At 34.0% G+C, this 17,502-nt stretch overlaps 3 protein-coding genes across 4 annotated transcripts in view; 1 reads left to right on the top strand and 2 right to left on the bottom strand.

Moving 5' to 3' along the window:
- The window catches only part of LOC134231582 (ankyrin repeat domain-containing protein 24-like), a 34,694-nt gene extending 28,614 nt beyond the window's left edge, over nucleotides 1-6,080 (top strand). The window contains exons 20-23 of one of the 2 annotated variants that reach the window (XM_062713548.1): nucleotides 39-1,100; nucleotides 2,797-2,862; nucleotides 3,285-5,464; nucleotides 5,671-6,080. In XM_062713548.1, the coding sequence (XP_062569532.1) occupies nucleotides 39-1,100; nucleotides 2,797-2,862; nucleotides 3,285-3,359 (1,203 nt within the window). In that variant the 3' untranslated portion in view covers nucleotides 3,360-5,464; nucleotides 5,671-6,080. The remainder of the gene's footprint in view (nucleotides 1-38; nucleotides 1,101-2,796; nucleotides 2,863-3,284; nucleotides 5,465-5,670) is intronic. The other variant, XM_062713550.1, reaches the window with a different exon arrangement.
- Nucleotides 6,081-6,481: 401 nt separating this feature from the next.
- Nucleotides 6,482-7,555, bottom strand: LOC134231596 (GPALPP motifs-containing protein 1-like). Its single transcript, XM_062713577.1, has 3 exons — nucleotides 7,211-7,555; nucleotides 6,974-7,069; nucleotides 6,482-6,661 (listed from the first exon to the last, which is right to left on the bottom strand). Exons 1-3 carry the CDS (start codon nucleotides 7,502-7,504, stop codon nucleotides 6,638-6,640), a joined length of 414 nt encoding a protein of 137 aa, XP_062569561.1. The 5' UTR covers nucleotides 7,505-7,555; the 3' UTR covers nucleotides 6,482-6,637.
- LOC134231590 (trichohyalin-like) lies at nucleotides 7,554-15,498 on the bottom strand. The gene is made up of 13 exons (XM_062713571.1): nucleotides 15,380-15,498; nucleotides 15,198-15,258; nucleotides 14,893-14,967; nucleotides 14,464-14,555; nucleotides 14,005-14,065; nucleotides 13,660-13,734; nucleotides 13,212-13,303; nucleotides 12,609-12,669; nucleotides 12,244-12,318; nucleotides 11,020-11,108; nucleotides 10,830-10,917; nucleotides 10,506-10,604; nucleotides 7,554-10,142 (listed from the first exon to the last, which is right to left on the bottom strand). Exons 2-13 carry the CDS (start codon nucleotides 15,255-15,257, stop codon nucleotides 7,554-7,556), a joined length of 3,456 nt encoding a protein of 1,151 aa, XP_062569555.1. The 5' UTR covers nucleotide 15,258; nucleotides 15,380-15,498.
- Nucleotides 15,499-17,502: the final 2,004 nt, after the last annotated feature.

The following is a 17,502-nucleotide window of genomic DNA, read 5'->3' on the forward strand; positions in this document are numbered from 1 at the left end:
TTGCATTTTTCATTGATTTCTTGACTTTCCTTGTTTAGCAGGCAATGATGAATGGAATAGAAGGTGATGAGGCAGACCCTGACAGAGATGGCAGTTCCATTGGAGATGTATCCACACTAAGGGAAGAAAATCTCAAACTGGTGGAAGAACGGGACAATCTGAAGGTGGATCTGGAGAATCTGCGGGACACGTATGACAAGTTAGTACAGGCAGGAGACAATCTACAGGACATGTATGACCAGCTGTTACTGGAGAAGGACCAACAATGTGAAGAGTTCGAAAAGCTGATGCAGGAGAAGGACGATATTGTGAAAGAAAATGAGTTTCTTCTCTCGGATGGCAATGCTATGCATGACGATCTAGAAAAGCTGGTTAATGAACTGGAAAAACTTCAGGAAAAGTACAAAGAAGTGATGGAAGAAAAAGACGATTTGGAGAGGAAGCTTAGTGCTACAAACTTTTCTGGGAAAGCCAGTGAGATGGCTAAAGTTATGGAAGAAAGAGATAAATTAAAGATTGAGGTCGAGGAACTAAGAACTGAGAATGAGAGTCTGAAACATGACCATGATGTAGTGTTAGAAGAAGTACAGAACGTTCAGGAACAAAACCGACTTCTGCAGAAGGAACAAGACCAGATTCAGGCGGACTTTGAGGATGCCCAAAACGAGATGGACCAGCTTACTCAGAATCACGAGACTTTACAGCAGGATTACAATCAGCTCGAACAGGATTATTCCGAACTGTTACAGGACAAGGACAAACTGGAGCAGGAGTTTCTGGAAGTTCAGACAGCAAGTGTTCAGGTGGAACAGCGCAATCCAATCCTACAGGAAGAAAAGGAGCAACTGCAGCAAGAGAATGAAATTCTGGCCTACGAGAAAGAACAGTTAGAAATGACAATCAAAGAATTGTCCAAAAGTAATGCACTTCTAGAGGAAAGAACCAGTAAGCTCCAACAGGAGCTGTCTAGAACCCAAGAACAGCTTAAAAAAGAAATGGCAGCTCACAGCATTGTGCAATCAGATCCCTCAGCAGCAGATAAAGAGAAGCAGATCAAATCCCTGCAACTCCAGGTTGCACGTCTCCAGCAACAACTAGCTGTAGGTTTTTAAATCTTATCAGTGGTGACAATTCAAAGTTCATCAACTCTTCTGTGATTGTCATGTCCTATAAGTTCAATACCCGGTGGATATTTTTATTTTGTCTGATTTTATACCTTTCTGGTCTAGTCCAACATTGATATTTATAAATATGGTTGTTCATGATTTTGGTTCTGATGTGTTCAAATTATGGTTCAGTTGTGTGTGAAATGACAGCAGTGCATCAGATTGCATGTGATCGTGTTTTCATTGTGTGTGTTTTTTTCTGCATCATCATTGTTATATTGGCCCCTACATTTGCTCCTTGACACAGGCAAGCTGGCTGGCTTTTCCTCCTTTGATCTTTACAGGGTTAAGTGAGCCAGTTTCATCACACTGGGCGATCAGGTAATGGTATTCCAACTGATTGGCTTCGTCTTAATCTGGAGTCTTGTGTTCAGCTTCTAATGTCACCCTGCTTACGTTTTCTTGCATATAACATCGTGTTTGGAGCACAGAGAATGGAAGCCACTAATATTCACTGCATATATCAAGGAATTCATGTTTAAATATTTATATTTTATAATCCAGAATTATAATTTATCCAAGATTTTGAGAGAAAATTGATAATTTGCAGTTTAATTTGTTGGCTATGTTTTTTTTCTTCCAAAATTAAGTGAGAAAATGTAAATACTAAATGTTGGGTGTCTTCTTTCATTTTTGTTTTCAATTGTATAGAATTTAAGGTTAGAAAGTATTTTCACACATCATTAGATCTTTATTTGGTTTTATTTTTCTGTGGTTTCCAAGTTCTGTTTGTTTTTGCTTGTTTGATCACATTGCTGATAGTAACAAAGTTTGGTAGTCCCAGTGATCTAGGTATTTATCATTATCAAAACAAACTGTCTCTCTTTTCAGTTGCCATATTTTGCTTGAAAGTGTGATAGTTATTTTTCATGTATTTGCCAATTATTTTTTGTATTGAGTAATTGAAGTGTTTGCTTTAGATATGTACATGTATAAACTATATTGAAATGCTCTTTGAATGAATGAAGATTCAAACAAAACTAGAGAGAAATCTAGGCACTGAACGCTAACAATATCACTGTGTCCATTGAAATAGAAACCCATTCTTGGGGTAAATTCTGTTGTTGATGTGTAACTGCACATTTCACACACAAAATGCCTGTGTAATGAATACAAATTTAGAATAGGTAGAAATCTACTGAAATTTAACAGAATATGTATCAATATATCCACTTGAAATAATCAAGACAGTATAAATTTTGAAATTTTTAGAGAATTTCCAATTTTATTTTTTTCATTGGATACACACACACACATTCTTAAAAAAAAAATCTTGGACCTTTCTCAAGAAATCTTGAATTTTTGCTTTAATTTCTATCAATTTTAAGTCTATATAGAAACAATTTACCAAGAAGAAATCACAACTAATATTAATCGTTGTGAATTTAATTGATTTGGAAGAATAACATTTATTTGGACAATTGTTTACTATTTATATATTAAGAAAGGCCACCAAGTTTGTGTGACAAATTTCCTATTTCTATTCAGTAGCTTTGTTGTTTTTAAACTAAATTAATTAGAATATACTCCCTAAAACATAAGGAATCTATTGTACTGTATTTGGATTTCTGACTGAATGGTTTGTCTCTATGGTTTGTATAATTATTTCTCAATCTTGGCTACTTTTCAGGAAACTGATCGTCACCACATGGATGTTATCAATACATATAGAACCCACCTAATCAGTGCAGTACAGGTAAGGCAAAGTATGCAACTCAGGTGTTTTACAGTAAAATTTGCATAGTAATAAATTGGATATAGCAAATTCACAGATATAGCTAGTTATCTTGTATCCCCAGCTATATAAATTGAACGAATTCCTTGTACGGATATAAAGAATTATGGATATAGCGAAGTAATTTCATAATTCCAAGTACTTCATTATAACTGAGGTTTAATGTATAAGTCTCCTGTGAGAAAATCATTTGTGTGGTGGACAAAATTGCTGATAACTGTGTTTTTGTTTACATCATTGATGGTATTTCTACATACAAATACATTAGATGATGAAGATGATATATTGGACAATATCTGCATTTATGTTGAAAATGTGGATGATTCTTTTTAGATGTGCATAAATGAATGACATACAAATCTTGACTTTTTCTTTCTTTGTAGGGACATATGGACCCAGATGTTCAGCAGGCTTTATACAACATTATTGAACTCCGGAGCATGGAAGAATACTGCTGAATATGGAAAAGAATTGGTGCTTGCCAAAAAGAAAAAAAAAACAATCTCAAGACTGCCAGCCATGAAGTCAGAAGATCTTCCATTTTTTACGAGAGATAACATTTTTTAGTGCTGTACAGGAGAAGGGGGAGATACAAGTTGATTTCTTGTTTATCGGAGATGGAGTAGGTTGCCAGTTGTTTGAAAAAAAAAATGCTTGCCATATTTTAGTGGATAATAATTCCAGGTAGTTAGTTTTAGTTTAAAAAATTGATATGCAAAGTATTTTTTTATCGAGTTAAAATCTTTAAATTAAAAGAGAAGGCTTTGTTGAATGTATTATGAGTGCTGCAGCAATATATATGTGACCTTTTTAATGTATATAATGAAAGCTTCAGTTTATCCTGTATATTTGTATGAATGGGGTATCTGGTGATGTTGTCACAGGACAATCTTAAGTCTGTTCAATTAATCGCAATAAACTCAGGAAACCTTTGCTAAACCATACTCATTTTATCTAATGCTATATACACATATATTTTCATATGGTGTTAATTTTATACCATTTTTCTAGAAAGACTTAAAGTTGATGTATATGTAGTTTTGAAATGTTGTAACTAAAATTTTATGAGCACTGTTTTAAAGGTTTTTAACTGTCTTTAATGTATCTTTAGGATCTTAGGTGCTGGGTAAATTGAACATTATGTCTCACATGTTGAAATAATTGGGAGGTACTATTAAAAGGTAGCTGATAAACATGAAAAGGATTTCATTTTTTCTAAGGGTAAAATAGGATTTTAAATGACTTAAAAACAGAGCTGAGTTGGAAAAAGATTATACATGTATGTACAGTGAAACTTGTCTATAATCTGAATGTCGTGTAATCCGAAATCTTGCTAAATATGATGTTAACTATAAGTTTATTTCATTAAATTCATTTGTTTAAATTATTCTCTAATCTGGTATGTTGTCTAATCTAGCTATTTTCTTTAGAACCAGTAGTGTTCAGACTAGACAAGATTTACTGTATTTATTCTTGGAATATGAAAAAGGAATACTGCAAACCAATTTTTTTATGTTGAGCATGAAATGTCCACAAGTTTTGTTGCGAACCAATTATTCACCTTTTCATTTATGTAGAATGGTCCCTTAGTCTCAAAAGTAAGTAGTTGCCAAATGGATGCCAAACTGAAGAATTGTGAATAAAAGATAAATGAATAATGGTTGGTTTACAGTCATATGTAACTTAAAGGGGAAGCAAACTACCAAGCCTAGACATTTTTACTTTGCTGGAAAGTGCCACACTAGTACTGTGTATAGTAAAACACACTTATATAAACCAAGTGCAAGGGAGAGACAATTTTTCTTTGTTATAAGCGTAATTTGTTATGTTTGTTAAGTTTATAATACATGTATATTTTAAAGACGAAGGGAATGAAAATCACTGCAGGCATCAATTTGTTGATTATAAGCGTGATTTACTATATAGTATTTATTTCCCATTTATTTAAGAGGGTCTGAAAATGTTACCTCATAGTTGTTTAGGATATTACATACATATTATTATGTGTTTTACTTTTACATGGTCAGCACCTGTCTTTCTATTTTTAGTTTTTAATTTTTCTTTTCTTGTATTGTTGTTTAATATTTATAAAAGACAAATCTATGAGGGATTTCCTTTTAATCAATTATGTGGATGGAACAATTCATGAAAGAAGAGAGATATAATTTTAATAAAGAGTAAATTTACACTATCTCTTAAAGCCAATAAAAAACTTTTAGACTTAATATGTTTAAGCAGACTGTAATTTTTTTTTTAAAGCTCAGTACTTCAAAACTTAAGTCACATAACTAAATGTTAAGAGTTGAATTATAATTTCAAGATGAAAAAGGTTTTTTTTTTTTTTCCAAGTATGATAAGTAAATTAAACTACAGTTATATTTGTATATTTATTGGATGCTAATATTGTTCAGGTGTCAAGGGAAAGGGCTCAGTTACTTTATAGCTCTCTGATATTTATATGTGTATATGGTTTGAAAATTAAAGCCGTCATATGAATAAGGCACCAACAAAAGGAATAAAAACATTCTCTATATATGGTTTGACCTTGTGCAGATGGAATACTGTAAAATCACATATTTTGGTGTTAAATTTTCGTGGTTTGAGGAAAAACTCTTGGTTTGTGGGGATTTGATTTCGTGGATGTAGAATTGTTGAGTAGTAATGTACGTTACATTTTACATTTTGTGGTGGACATAAATTCATGGGTCTCTTCACACTATGAAGACCACAAAAATTAAATCCCACGAAAATATGTGATTTCACATTAAGTACCATTTACGCAATGTAAGGATGATGTTGCTGTGATATATGGATAAGTCTTTAAACATTCCATATTTGTATGTTTACATCCCTTTTTTCTGGGCTTATGAGCAATTGAACAATTTTTTTTCCCCCGAGATTTATTTTCCCACATTCCTTCAGCTTAATTTTGCCAGAATTTTCAACAATATTCTTTTCTTTTTTTTTGAAATCTTTTTAGGATTTGAACATTCTTTTGTGAGGTGTTGACCAAAACTTCATGACCATTCCCAGCAAATATGTACGTTTGTAAATTATTCGTGTAATGCAATAACGAATATATATATATATTTTTTACACAATTTATTTTTGGTGAATTGTCTATTTAATTTTATAATATGTATGAACATAATTCTTAAATAAACAGGAAAGATTACAAGATTTTATTATTTACCAATACTTATTGAAGAAATATATGTCATAGAAGACTTGCTGTTCTGGTTTGTACTTGTAGTAAAAAAAACAAAAATAGCTGACCTTTACTTAAAACTTGGAAGCTATAAAAACAGCAGTTACATTATGTTATTAGCAATGTAACTATGATGTCAAACATTTTGACATGCATCTCAAAGTCATGCTTGAAAAATGGGGAAGATTATTCTTCGGAAAGTCTGAAATTATTTTTTAAAATAATTTTGTCCTCAGAATCGATGCATTGGCAATCCAGGGCCTATTCATTGTCACAAGAGCCAATGCTTATTCAAAATTACATACATAGGCTTTGCAGAAAAGGCTCATGCATGTTTTCTTTGCATTTTATCATCTGCCATGATTTAATGAAAAGAATAAGTATAAACCTGAATTTGGACCTCTGCATATTTTAATAACTACAACTGCACAATTAAAGTACAAAGACTGATTGAAAAAAAAATATATTTTCTCCTTTGAAACAAAATGTTTAATATCTTATAAAAACAATTTTCTTTCTCTTTTTTTGTCAGCAGACATCTTTTCCAGCAGCCTACAACAACAAATTAAAAAAATAGTTGAGAAACATTTAATTTACATCGTAATCATAGAAATTATAATTCATAATTTTGCATATGTATCTATGATGGCTAAAATGTTACGTTTGTTTTGAGGAGAGGAAAAGATAACTATATAGCATTATGATTTTTTATGTTTAATATCATTCAAATTTTAAAGACTAAGTACAGATAAAGTGAATATTTGTACATGTATGAAATAATATATGCAAAGGGGGCTAGGAACTGTTTCTTTACATACAAATAAGAAAACATATTAAAAAGTTTTTAAGGTAATTGAACAATACCTTGAAATAATCTATATGAAAAAAGAAAAGTGTCCTTGGGCCAAACCAACCATCATCATCATCATCATCATCATCATCATCATCTTCAATCAAAGGCTGAAAATATACAATAAAGAGAAATTATATAGTAGCCATATTCTTATTGATAAAAAGATATAAATTGGACAACATTAATTGAAGGTGAATTTTTGAACACTTAATATTATAAGTCCATATCAGTTTTTAAATTAAATGTACCTTTAATGTTTTCTCCTGATCCTTGGAGGCGTCTTGCTTTTGGCTGACTGGTACAATAACTTCTTCATCACACACATAGGATCTCTCTCCAGACAAATCAACATTACATGCTGGTGATATCATCTCTGACAAATCCTTATCATCATCAGTTGATGTTTTTGCTGACAAATCTTCATAATATGTTGGTGACATCTCTTCTAACAATTCTTCATCATGTGCTACTGCCTTCTGTGCCAGTAATTCTTCATCACATGCACTTTTCTTCACTCCCTCCTCTTTATATGTTGGTATCATCTCTGACAATTGTTCATCATATTTATTAGCATTTTCTTTGGAAAATTCCTCAACACAGTTTATCAGGTGCGGTTGAGTTGAATTCGGACAAATAATCATCACTTACTGGTGTCTTTTCCAATGATTCATTAACACACACTGGTGGCATCTCTTCCTGTTGTGCTGTTTCCTCTCCTGACATTTCTTCATGTTGTGCTGTTTTCGCTCCTGACATTTCTTCATGTTGTGCTGTTTTCGCTCCTGACATTTCTTCATGTTGTGCTGTTTTTGCACCTGAAATTTCTTCATGTGCTGTTTTCGCTCCTGATATCTCTTCATGTTGTGCTGTTTCCTCTCCTGACATTTCTTTATGTTGTGCTGTTTTTGCTCCTGACATTTCTTGATGTTGTGCTGTGTTCGCTCTTGACATCTCTTCATATTGTGCTGTTTTCTCTCCTGACATTTCTTCAAGTTGTGCTGTTTTCTCTCCTGACATCTCTTCAAGTTGTGCTGTGTTCACTCCTGACATCTTTTCATAATGAGCTGTTTTCTCTTCTGACATCTCTTCATGTTGTGCTGTTTTCACTCCTGACATCTCTTCATGTTGTGCTGTTTTCTCTCCTGACATTTCTTCATGTTGTGCTGTTGTGACATTTCTTTTTGCTGTTTTCACTCCTGACATCTCTTCATGTTGTGCTGTTTTCTCTCCTGACATCTCTTCATGTTGTGCTGCTTTCGCTCCTGATGTTTCTTCATGTTGTACTGTTTTCTCTCCTGATATCTCTTCATGTTGTGCTGTTTTCTCTCCTGACATCTCTTCATGTTGTGCTGTTTTTGCTCCTGACATCTCTTCATGTTCTGATGTTTTCTCTCCTGACATCTCTTTGTGTTGTGCTGTTTTCGCTCCAGATATTTCTTCATGTTGTGCTGTTTTTGCTCCTGACATCTCTTCATGTTGTGCTGTTTTTGCTCCTGACATTTCTTCATGTTGTGCTGTTTTCTCCCCTGACATTTCTTCATGTTGTGCTGTTTTCTCCCCTGACATCTCTTCATGTTGTGCTGTTTTCGCTCCTGACATCTCTTCATGTTGTGCTGCTTTCTCTCCTGACATTTCTTCATGTTGTGCTGTTTTCGCTCCTGATATCTCTTCATGTTGTGCTGTTTTCGCTCCTGACATTTCTTCATGTTGTGCTCTTTTCTCTCCTGACATCTCTTCATGATGTGCTGTTTTCTCTCCTGCAATCTCTACATGTTGTGCTGTTGCCTCCCCTGACATCTCTTCATGTTGTGCTGTTTTCTCTCCTGATATCTCTTCATGTTGTGCTGTTTTCTCTCCTGACATCTCTTCATGTTGTGCTGTTTTTGCTCCTGACATCTCTTCATGTTGTGCTGTTTTCTCTCTTTGCATCTCTTCATGTTGTGCTGCTTTCTCACCTGACATTTCTTCATGTTGTGCTGTTTTCACTCCTGACATCTCTTCATGTTGTGCTGTTTTCTCTCCTGACATCTCTTCATGTTGTGCTGCTTTCGCTCCTGATGTTTCTTCATGTTGTGCTGTTTTCTCTCCTGACATCTCTTCATGTTGTGCTGTTTTCTCTCCTGACATCTCTTCATGTTGTGCTGTTTTTGCTCCTGACATCTCTTCATTTTGTGCTGCTTTCTCTCCTGATGTCTCTTCATGTGCTGTTTCCTCTTCTGACATTTCTTCATGTTGTGCTGTTTTTGCTCCTGACATTTCTTCATGTTGTGCTGTTTTTTCTCCTGACATTTCTTTATGTTGTGCTGTTTTCTCTCCTGACATTTCTTCATGTTGTGCTGTTTTCTCTCTTAAAATCTCTTCATGTTGTGCTGTTTTCACTCCTGGCATCTCTTCCTGTTGTGCTGTTTTCTCTCCTGACATTTCTTCATGTTGTGCTATTTTCGCTCCTGACATTTCTTCATGTTGTGCTGTTTTCACTCCTGACATTTCTTCATGTTGTGCTCTTTTCTCTCCTGACATCTCTTCATGATGTGCTGTTTTTTCTCCTGACATCTCTTCATGTTGTGCTGTTGCCTCCCCTGACATCTCTTCATGTTGTGCTGTTTTCTCTCCTGATATCTCTTCATGTTGTGCTGTTTTCTCTCCTGCAATCTCTACATGTTGTGCTGTTTTCGCTCCTGACATCTCTTCATGTTGTGCTGTTTTCTCTCCTGATATCTCTTCATGTTGTGCTGTTTTCTCTCCTGCAATCTCTACATGTTGTGCTGTTTTCGCTCCTGACATCTCTTCATGTTGTGCTGTTTTCTCTCCTGATATCTCTTCATGTTGTGCTGTTTTCTCTCCTGCAATCTCTACATGTTGTGCTGTTTTCGCTCCTGACATCTCTTCATGTTGTGCTGTTTTCTCTCCTGACATCTCTTCATGTTGTGCCTTTTTTGCTCCTGACATCTCTTCATGTTGTGCTGTTTTCGCTCCTGACATCTCTTCATGTTGTGCTGCTTTCTCTCCTGCAATCTCTACATGTTGTGCTGTTTTCGCTCCTGACATCTCTTCATGTTGTGCTGTTTTCTCTCCTGATATCTCTTCATGTTGTGCTGTTTTTGCTCCTGACATTTCTACATGTTGTGCTGTTTTCGCTCCTGACATCTCTTCATGTTGTGCTGTTTTCTCTCCTGATATCTCTTCATTTTGTGCTGTTTTCTCTCCTGCAATCTCTACATGTTGTGCTGTTTTCGCTCCTGACATCTCTTCATGTTGTGCTGCTTTCTCTCCTGACATCTCATCATGTGCTGTTTCCACTTCTGAAATCTCTTCATGTTGTGCTGTTTTTGCTCCTGACATCTCTTCATGTTGTGCTGTTTTCTCTCCTGACATCTGTTCATGTTGTTCTGTTTTTGCTCCTGACAACTCTTCATGTTGTGCTGTTTTCTCTCCTGACATCTGTTCATGTTGTTCTGTTTTTGCTCCTGACAACTCTTCATGTTGTGCTGTTTTCTCTCCTGACATCTCTTCATGCTGTTCAGTTTTCTTCTCTCCTGTTACTGTTACTTGTTTGGAGGTTTCTGTAATTGGGGTTAATTTGTCTCCAGATGCTTTCTTTGTATGATCTCTTTTAATCATCTGTTTGGTAGACTCAGCAGTCTAAAGAAAAAGTGAAAAACATAATTACCTCTATAAAATGTAAATTTTGTAAGGATCATAATTATGTTAAGCTTTTTTCATAATTTTCATTTTTTTTTTATTAATTAACACACATTTATTTTAATTCATTATTAATATGAAACTTAAATGAAAATTAAGAAACTTTTAACTGAAGCAAAACTTATATTCAATTAATTATAATTAACTGAAAGATTGCTATTTTACCTCCAGTCTCTGTTTCTGTTGTTTTATATGCACCTTTGCATGCTTCCTTGCTCTGTGTTGTTTTCTGTTCATTTTCTCTGGTTGTTTTCTGTAATTTATATGACATATTTAATAAATTGTGTTATTACAACCAGACATTGATACATACACCTTTTATGATGTTGTGTTTGGGACAGTTATTGTACCATACCTGTTGTGATTTTTGTAGCCATCTCTCTTCTCCTCCCCTCCAAGTTCTTTTTCTACTTTCTTCATCCCATTCTGCTGGTTTTGTCCTTCCTATTAAAAGATGTGAGTGAAAATATGATCTTGCATCAGTTTGAAGGGTATTACATATCTTTTTTGGGAGGAAAATCTTTCAAAATGTCGTTATAAATGAAAACTATACTGTAGTTTTTCCAAAAAAAATATTAAATAAATAATTTTTTGTACAAAAAGATGGAAGTTCTTTTTTTATTTACTGACATGCAAGTAAATTAGATTCGTCATATACAGTTGAACTTCAGTATCTCAAACACTGATATGTCGAATGTCTCGAAGTTTTTTCTCGATCCCTTTGAGTTGGAGATACCGAAGTTTGACTGTATATATATATGTAAATATATATTTGTAGGACTCCAAAGTGCGACGGGACTCCAAAGTCCGATGGTCACGCCAAAGTCCGATGGTCTACGTCAGACCCCGATGGTTTGACCCCGATGGTGCTGAAAACAATTTACGTTTATGACGTCATAATACTAATGCGGCAAACTATAATGCTGCACCATGCCAAAATTTTAAATAAGCATTAATAATTATCATTATGCAAAAACTAACCCTTATCTCTCGGATAGGTACTTACATGTACCTAGCCCCAATCGCTCGAAAAGTGGGTGGGCCTAACATCTATATAGATACTTAGATATCTTGGGTGTGTGCGATACTAACCCTAATAACTCGACTAGTGTGCGTCTTTAGGACTAACCCTAAATCAATAAAACTAAAAGGACTAACCCTAATCAGATGAGTGGTGTGCGAGGATTAATCCTAATATCTCTGAAACATGTAAACAATACACAATATGAATAAAAGCGTATGCAAGGATAAATTCGGAAATTATGGCATTTGGTTGAATGCAGGGAAACGGCGTCAAAGATTTACGTCGAATTATTGTGACGTCATAAACGTCGATTGTTTCTCCACACCATCGGACTTTGGCGTGTCAGACCATCGCACTTTAGCGCAGCGTGTCTCATAGGAAATGAGTCATCGGACTTTGGCGTGACCATCGGACTTTGGCGTCCGTACCGACAACAAACCATCGGGGTTTGGCGCAGACCATCGGGGTTTGGCGAGACCATCGGGGTTTGGCGTCACCATCGGACCTTGGAGTCTTACATATTTATATATATATTTAAGTAATTTATATCTGTACCTCCATATGTCTTTCCTCCTCTTCAACCGCATCTGACCAGTTGTAACTGAACTTTAATATCTGAAGTTTTGTATCCTGGAAAAAGTACACATTAATTGTGAAACAGAGTCATGGATGCACAGAGCATTTCCGAAAAGGGAGTTTATCAGAATCTAAAGACCAAATCAAGCTTTTAGTTAGGAAACAAATATGAGCGAGGATGCTCCCCATCTTTGAAAATAGTTAATTAAAAAAATTATTCTGCTACTGTATACATTATAATTATAGATATGGCTAATATAGTAGCTTTGTATCACTTAATGGTTTGGATTAGGGTGTGTTGGTGCCTGTTAAGCATCTACATCTATACATATAACTGAGCTTACCACATCTGTGACAGGGTTCTCTCCAAAATCTAGAACTTCGTTGTAGTCCATGGTATTTATTCTACAAAAAAGGAAATTACGTCAGAATTACTAGATGTTGTCCTATTACAAGTAATCTAAATGATCTGACTAGATATAATTGCATGACTTGTAAGTTGTTTTGTACCTTAAACTACATGTACCTTCTATCTTATTTTTGTTATAGTCATGAATCTTACGTCATGCTAATTGTTGCATTTTGGTAATCATAACATCACATGTAGACACATGCATTCTCTATGCTAACTATCTGATTCTAGTTAAATTGGAACAGTAAGGGGGGCATACAATCCCTAGCAACCATGCAATATCAAAGTGAATGGAAAAAGTTTTAAGTAATAAGAAAGTGTGGAGGGGGTGGCATTCTCTTCAAAATCAAAGATTTTACATATTTGTAAGTTAACAATCCTGAAGAGTTGAAGAATATGAACCTTATTCCTTCCCTTTTGTGACACCTAAGCTGCAAAGTCAGCAGATAATACAGAAATTATTAACATATTGCATCTCTTTTCTAAAAATAAAAGCAATTTTATCAATTTATCACCTTCAGTGTTTGTACAGTACCTTTTGTGATTTGTGTTGCAATCTTTCTTCTCCTCCCCTGCAATTTCTTTTTCCAGCTTTTTCTCCGTTTCTTTTTGCTCCTTTTGTTCCTCCTGTTATATAAATGTACATTTGGTAAGTAATAAACATCATCATGAATTAGTACATAATGAATACAGCTGTATTTTTTTTTTCCAAACAAATTCTATCAAAATGTGGTTTATTGATAATTATTCTGTAACTATTAAAGTTGTAAAACAAGTGCTACTCTGGAGTATACATGTATAGGATCACTTATTTTAATAAAAAATCTTTCAAAATTACCTTATAATTGATAACTATACTGTAGATTTGCCAAAAAAATGTTACTTCAAAAAGAATAACATTGTACATCATAAAACTTTTATTACAGTATGGTTTTCATTTGCTGTAATGCAAGTAAATAAGGTTCAGTAATATATATCTGTACCTCCATACGTCTTTCCTCCTCTTCAACTGCGTCTGACCAGTTGTAGCTGAATTTTAATATTTCAAGTTTGGTGTCCTGAATAAACAACAACACATTTATAGTGAAACAGAGTCATGGATGCACGGAGCATTTCACAGAAGTGGGTTGTCAGACTAGTACTAAGACTAGTACCGGTAAGTCAAGCCTTTTGTACAATGGTAAATAAACATTATTCTACTTCACTATATACTTGTACATATGCATAGCTTGTATAATAGATTTAAATAAATTGGTATTCAGCGAATATAGATAAGTGTGTGTGCTTGTTCAGCATCTTCCTCTACATGAATATATAACTGAGCTTACCACATCTGTGACAGGGTTCTCCCCGAAATCTAGAATTTCATTGTAGTCCATGGTATTCATTCTACAAAAAAGGAAATTATGTCAGAATTACTAGAAATATGGAATGCTGTCCTATCACAAGTTATCTACACTAAACGTATCTACTGACTTACCTGCGTGTTTTTTATTCTCTATCTGATTTTTGTTATAGTGATGATTATTACGTCATGCCAATTGTTGCGTTTTAGTGACTATGACGTCACTTGTGGATATACTCGCAATCCCCCCCTTTTTTCACAAATTAAAAAATCCCGAAAAGTTGAAGAACACGGCCCTTATTTTTTCCCTGTTGTGACACCCAAGCTGCAAAGTCAGCATATATAATACTGAAATGATGAAAATGTATTGATGCTTCTCTCAAAAAAAAAAAAAAAGCAAATTTATCAATTGTGCCCGCTGGGTCACTTATTTTAATGATACCTTTTGTGGTTCTTGTTGCAATCTTTCTTCTCTTCCCCTGAAATTTCTTTTTCCATCTTCTTTTTCATTTCTTTTTGTTGCTTTTGTTCTTCCTATTTTATAAAAGTACATTTGAATAGCAATAAATCAAGAATCAGTCCGTAGTTAATATCAGCCGACATAATTTTTTCAAAGAAAAATCCGAAAATTCCGAATGTTGTTAAATGATATTTTTCTGTAGTTTTGTTTAAACCTATGAACTGTATGCTTCTTGGTAATAAACAATAAAAGACAAAAAAAAATGCTATTTAAATATATATATATATATATATTTTTTAAAAATATGCAATTTAAAACTGTTTCTCAAAAAGATATTTTTAAAGATACAAATAAGCTTAAGTTCTACAAATAAGCTTAAGTTCAAGTATAAATCGGTATTTTATATTTTACCTCCATACGTCTTTCCTCCTCTTCAACTGCGTCTGACCAGTTGTAGCTGAATTTTAATATCTCAAGTTTGGTGTCCTGAAAAAAAGCATTGAAGTAATAAATTAATGCAAAAAAGATTGACATTTCAAGAAAGTGTTGGGTAGATTTTTTGAATTTCAGACAAAATTTTGCATTTTCACTGGAAATAAAATGATACGGACATAAATGTTATCATATAAAAACATCCGCTACTAGTATGATAGATTATTATTTGACAATTAAGGTAATGGTGCCTATGAAGCATCTATACATGGAACTGAGCTTACCACGTCTGTGACAGGGCCATCCCCGAAATCTAGAACTTCGTTGTAGTCCATAGTTTTCATTCTAGAAAAATAAAGGACATTAATTGTGCCAAATTGTTACACTTTAGAAATGTATTTAAACTCATAATCAGTTCGTGTTATCAAAAGAAATGTAAATGAGCTGAGTATAAAAAGATCTTTACCTCCGTGTTTTGCACGCTCTTTCCAATTGTTGTTGTAGTGATAATTATGACGTCACACTTATTGTTGCGTTTTAGTAATTATGACGTCACAGATAGATGTACATTTTGGGGGTTGCAAACCTGCTGCAATTTATAAAATTGAAGGAAAAAATAAAATGAGAAAAAGTGGAGGAACATCCTTTTCAAAAAATCCCCAAAAGTCAAAGAAAGCGACCTTATTTCTTCCCTGTTGTGATATAGAAATAATGAACGTGTTAAGTTTAAAACCTGCAGTTACAAGGTATAGTGATCGCTGACTACATTTGCATCTCGTTTTACTCTCACATCCTACAGAGACCTTTTCCATTTCCCTCCATGTGTTATCCATGTGGAAATGACGTTCAATCGGGAGTCCTATAACCAAAATACTCCGTAAGATGTCCACCTTCTTCATTCATGGTACAACAACCACATGTAACTAGTAAGGTTGTCTTGGGCAATGGCCTATTTTGCATTAGGACGATTTCCACCTTAGTTTGGACTTTCAATAAGCGTGGCATTCTTGACGTTCTGAATTCCTTTACTGTTGAAATATACATGGGATAGAAATTCGGGCAAATGCCAATTAGTGTATCGTATAACCAACATTGTCTCCTCCGGCAAAGAGGTGGGGCTTAAGTCGACAACAATTTAAAGTTCCTGATGTTATTAATTTCTTAACCAAGGAGAATCTATTCGCCATTTGACAGAGGCTAATTACATAGCGCCGAGAATGCCACGCCTTACTGAAAGTCCAAACTAAGGTGGAAATCGTCCTAAAATCAAGGTTACGTTTAAAGAGGCTGGGGGGGGGGGGGGGGGGTGTCAACAAATTAACAATTAGATGTAATCAATTTTTTTTAGATACGATATCCTAAGCTGTCAACTATCATTTGGCAAAGAAAAATTTCATACATTTTAGCTTCAAGATTTGATCATTTTTGCATATCTTTATATGGAGCTCTTCTTCTATACATTAATATAGTCTTTTAACCACACGCATTTGGTATTATTTAAAATGTCTCAATATTTTTTTTTTTTAATGTCGGAATATCCCAATTAATAAATCACCTACGATATATTGTTTCGGTATAATAAAACAGTTATGAAATGGGTACTTTGGATATATTAGATTTATGGTTCCCCTCGGCAGGAAACAATTTCCCTCGACGGCATATCAGTAAATAGCGGGTTTTCTTGGCGGGTGTAAAATTTGGCGTTTTGCCTCTTCAAAGATAGGCAAATAATTTTGGCGTAATTTATTTTAGCAGACACAGTTTCAGCTCTTTGCAGATAAACACTAAGAAGAGTACTGACTATTTTAGCAATTAAAATTTTAGCGGCTACCATCAAAACGCCAAAATAAGCTAAAATTAGCACCCCTCTAAAATAACCTGCTCTACTGTAGTTTTCTCCCAAGGGGAACCATATATTATCTATTTACCTTTTACCCATTCCATAACTGTATATTAATACCTGGTACATTGTAGCCCAGATCCTGTAACACTAGCTAAATCAGAACTGTATTACAAATGAGTATAAAAATGCTATGGTAGAAAGGCTTATTTCAGGAAGGAAGTTGATTAAAAAAAAGTCATTTTATTTTTACATTTAATTTATTTAATATGAAACAGGGTAAAAAGAACATGTATATATATAATATAAATGAAACATGTTTGGATTTACACAAATAAAATTATAATTTTATAATATATATACAGACAAATATACATCTCAAAGGTGTTTCAAATTCACAGACAACTTTGTTTCAATAATGACATTTTTTTAAAACATGACATAAGAACCTGAACATTATGCAGTTTGAACAGTGTTGAAATTCAACAAAATATTTGCATTAGCACCTATTTATGAGGCAGAATATTTCAAATATATTTTAACAATAACACTTACTATAAGGTGACATCATAACCAAATACATTTTAACACATTTGCACAATAATTATATACTCTGAATGTGTGGAGCAGATATAATTCTGTAATCCAAAAAGACACATTTGGCTTACTAAAACAAAATTTCATCTAAAAATGCTTCTGATACATGTATGTAAATGGCTCAATTAATCAGCTTCAGAATTATTATGGCA

The sequence above is a fragment of the Saccostrea cucullata genome, unplaced genomic scaffold (genome assembly GCF_032062105.1).
Source record: "Saccostrea cucullata isolate Sc308-1 unplaced genomic scaffold, CSIRO_AGI_Scuc_v1 ctg626, whole genome shotgun sequence".
In the NCBI taxonomy this organism is placed as follows: domain Eukaryota; kingdom Metazoa; phylum Mollusca; class Bivalvia; order Ostreida; family Ostreidae; genus Saccostrea; species Saccostrea cuccullata.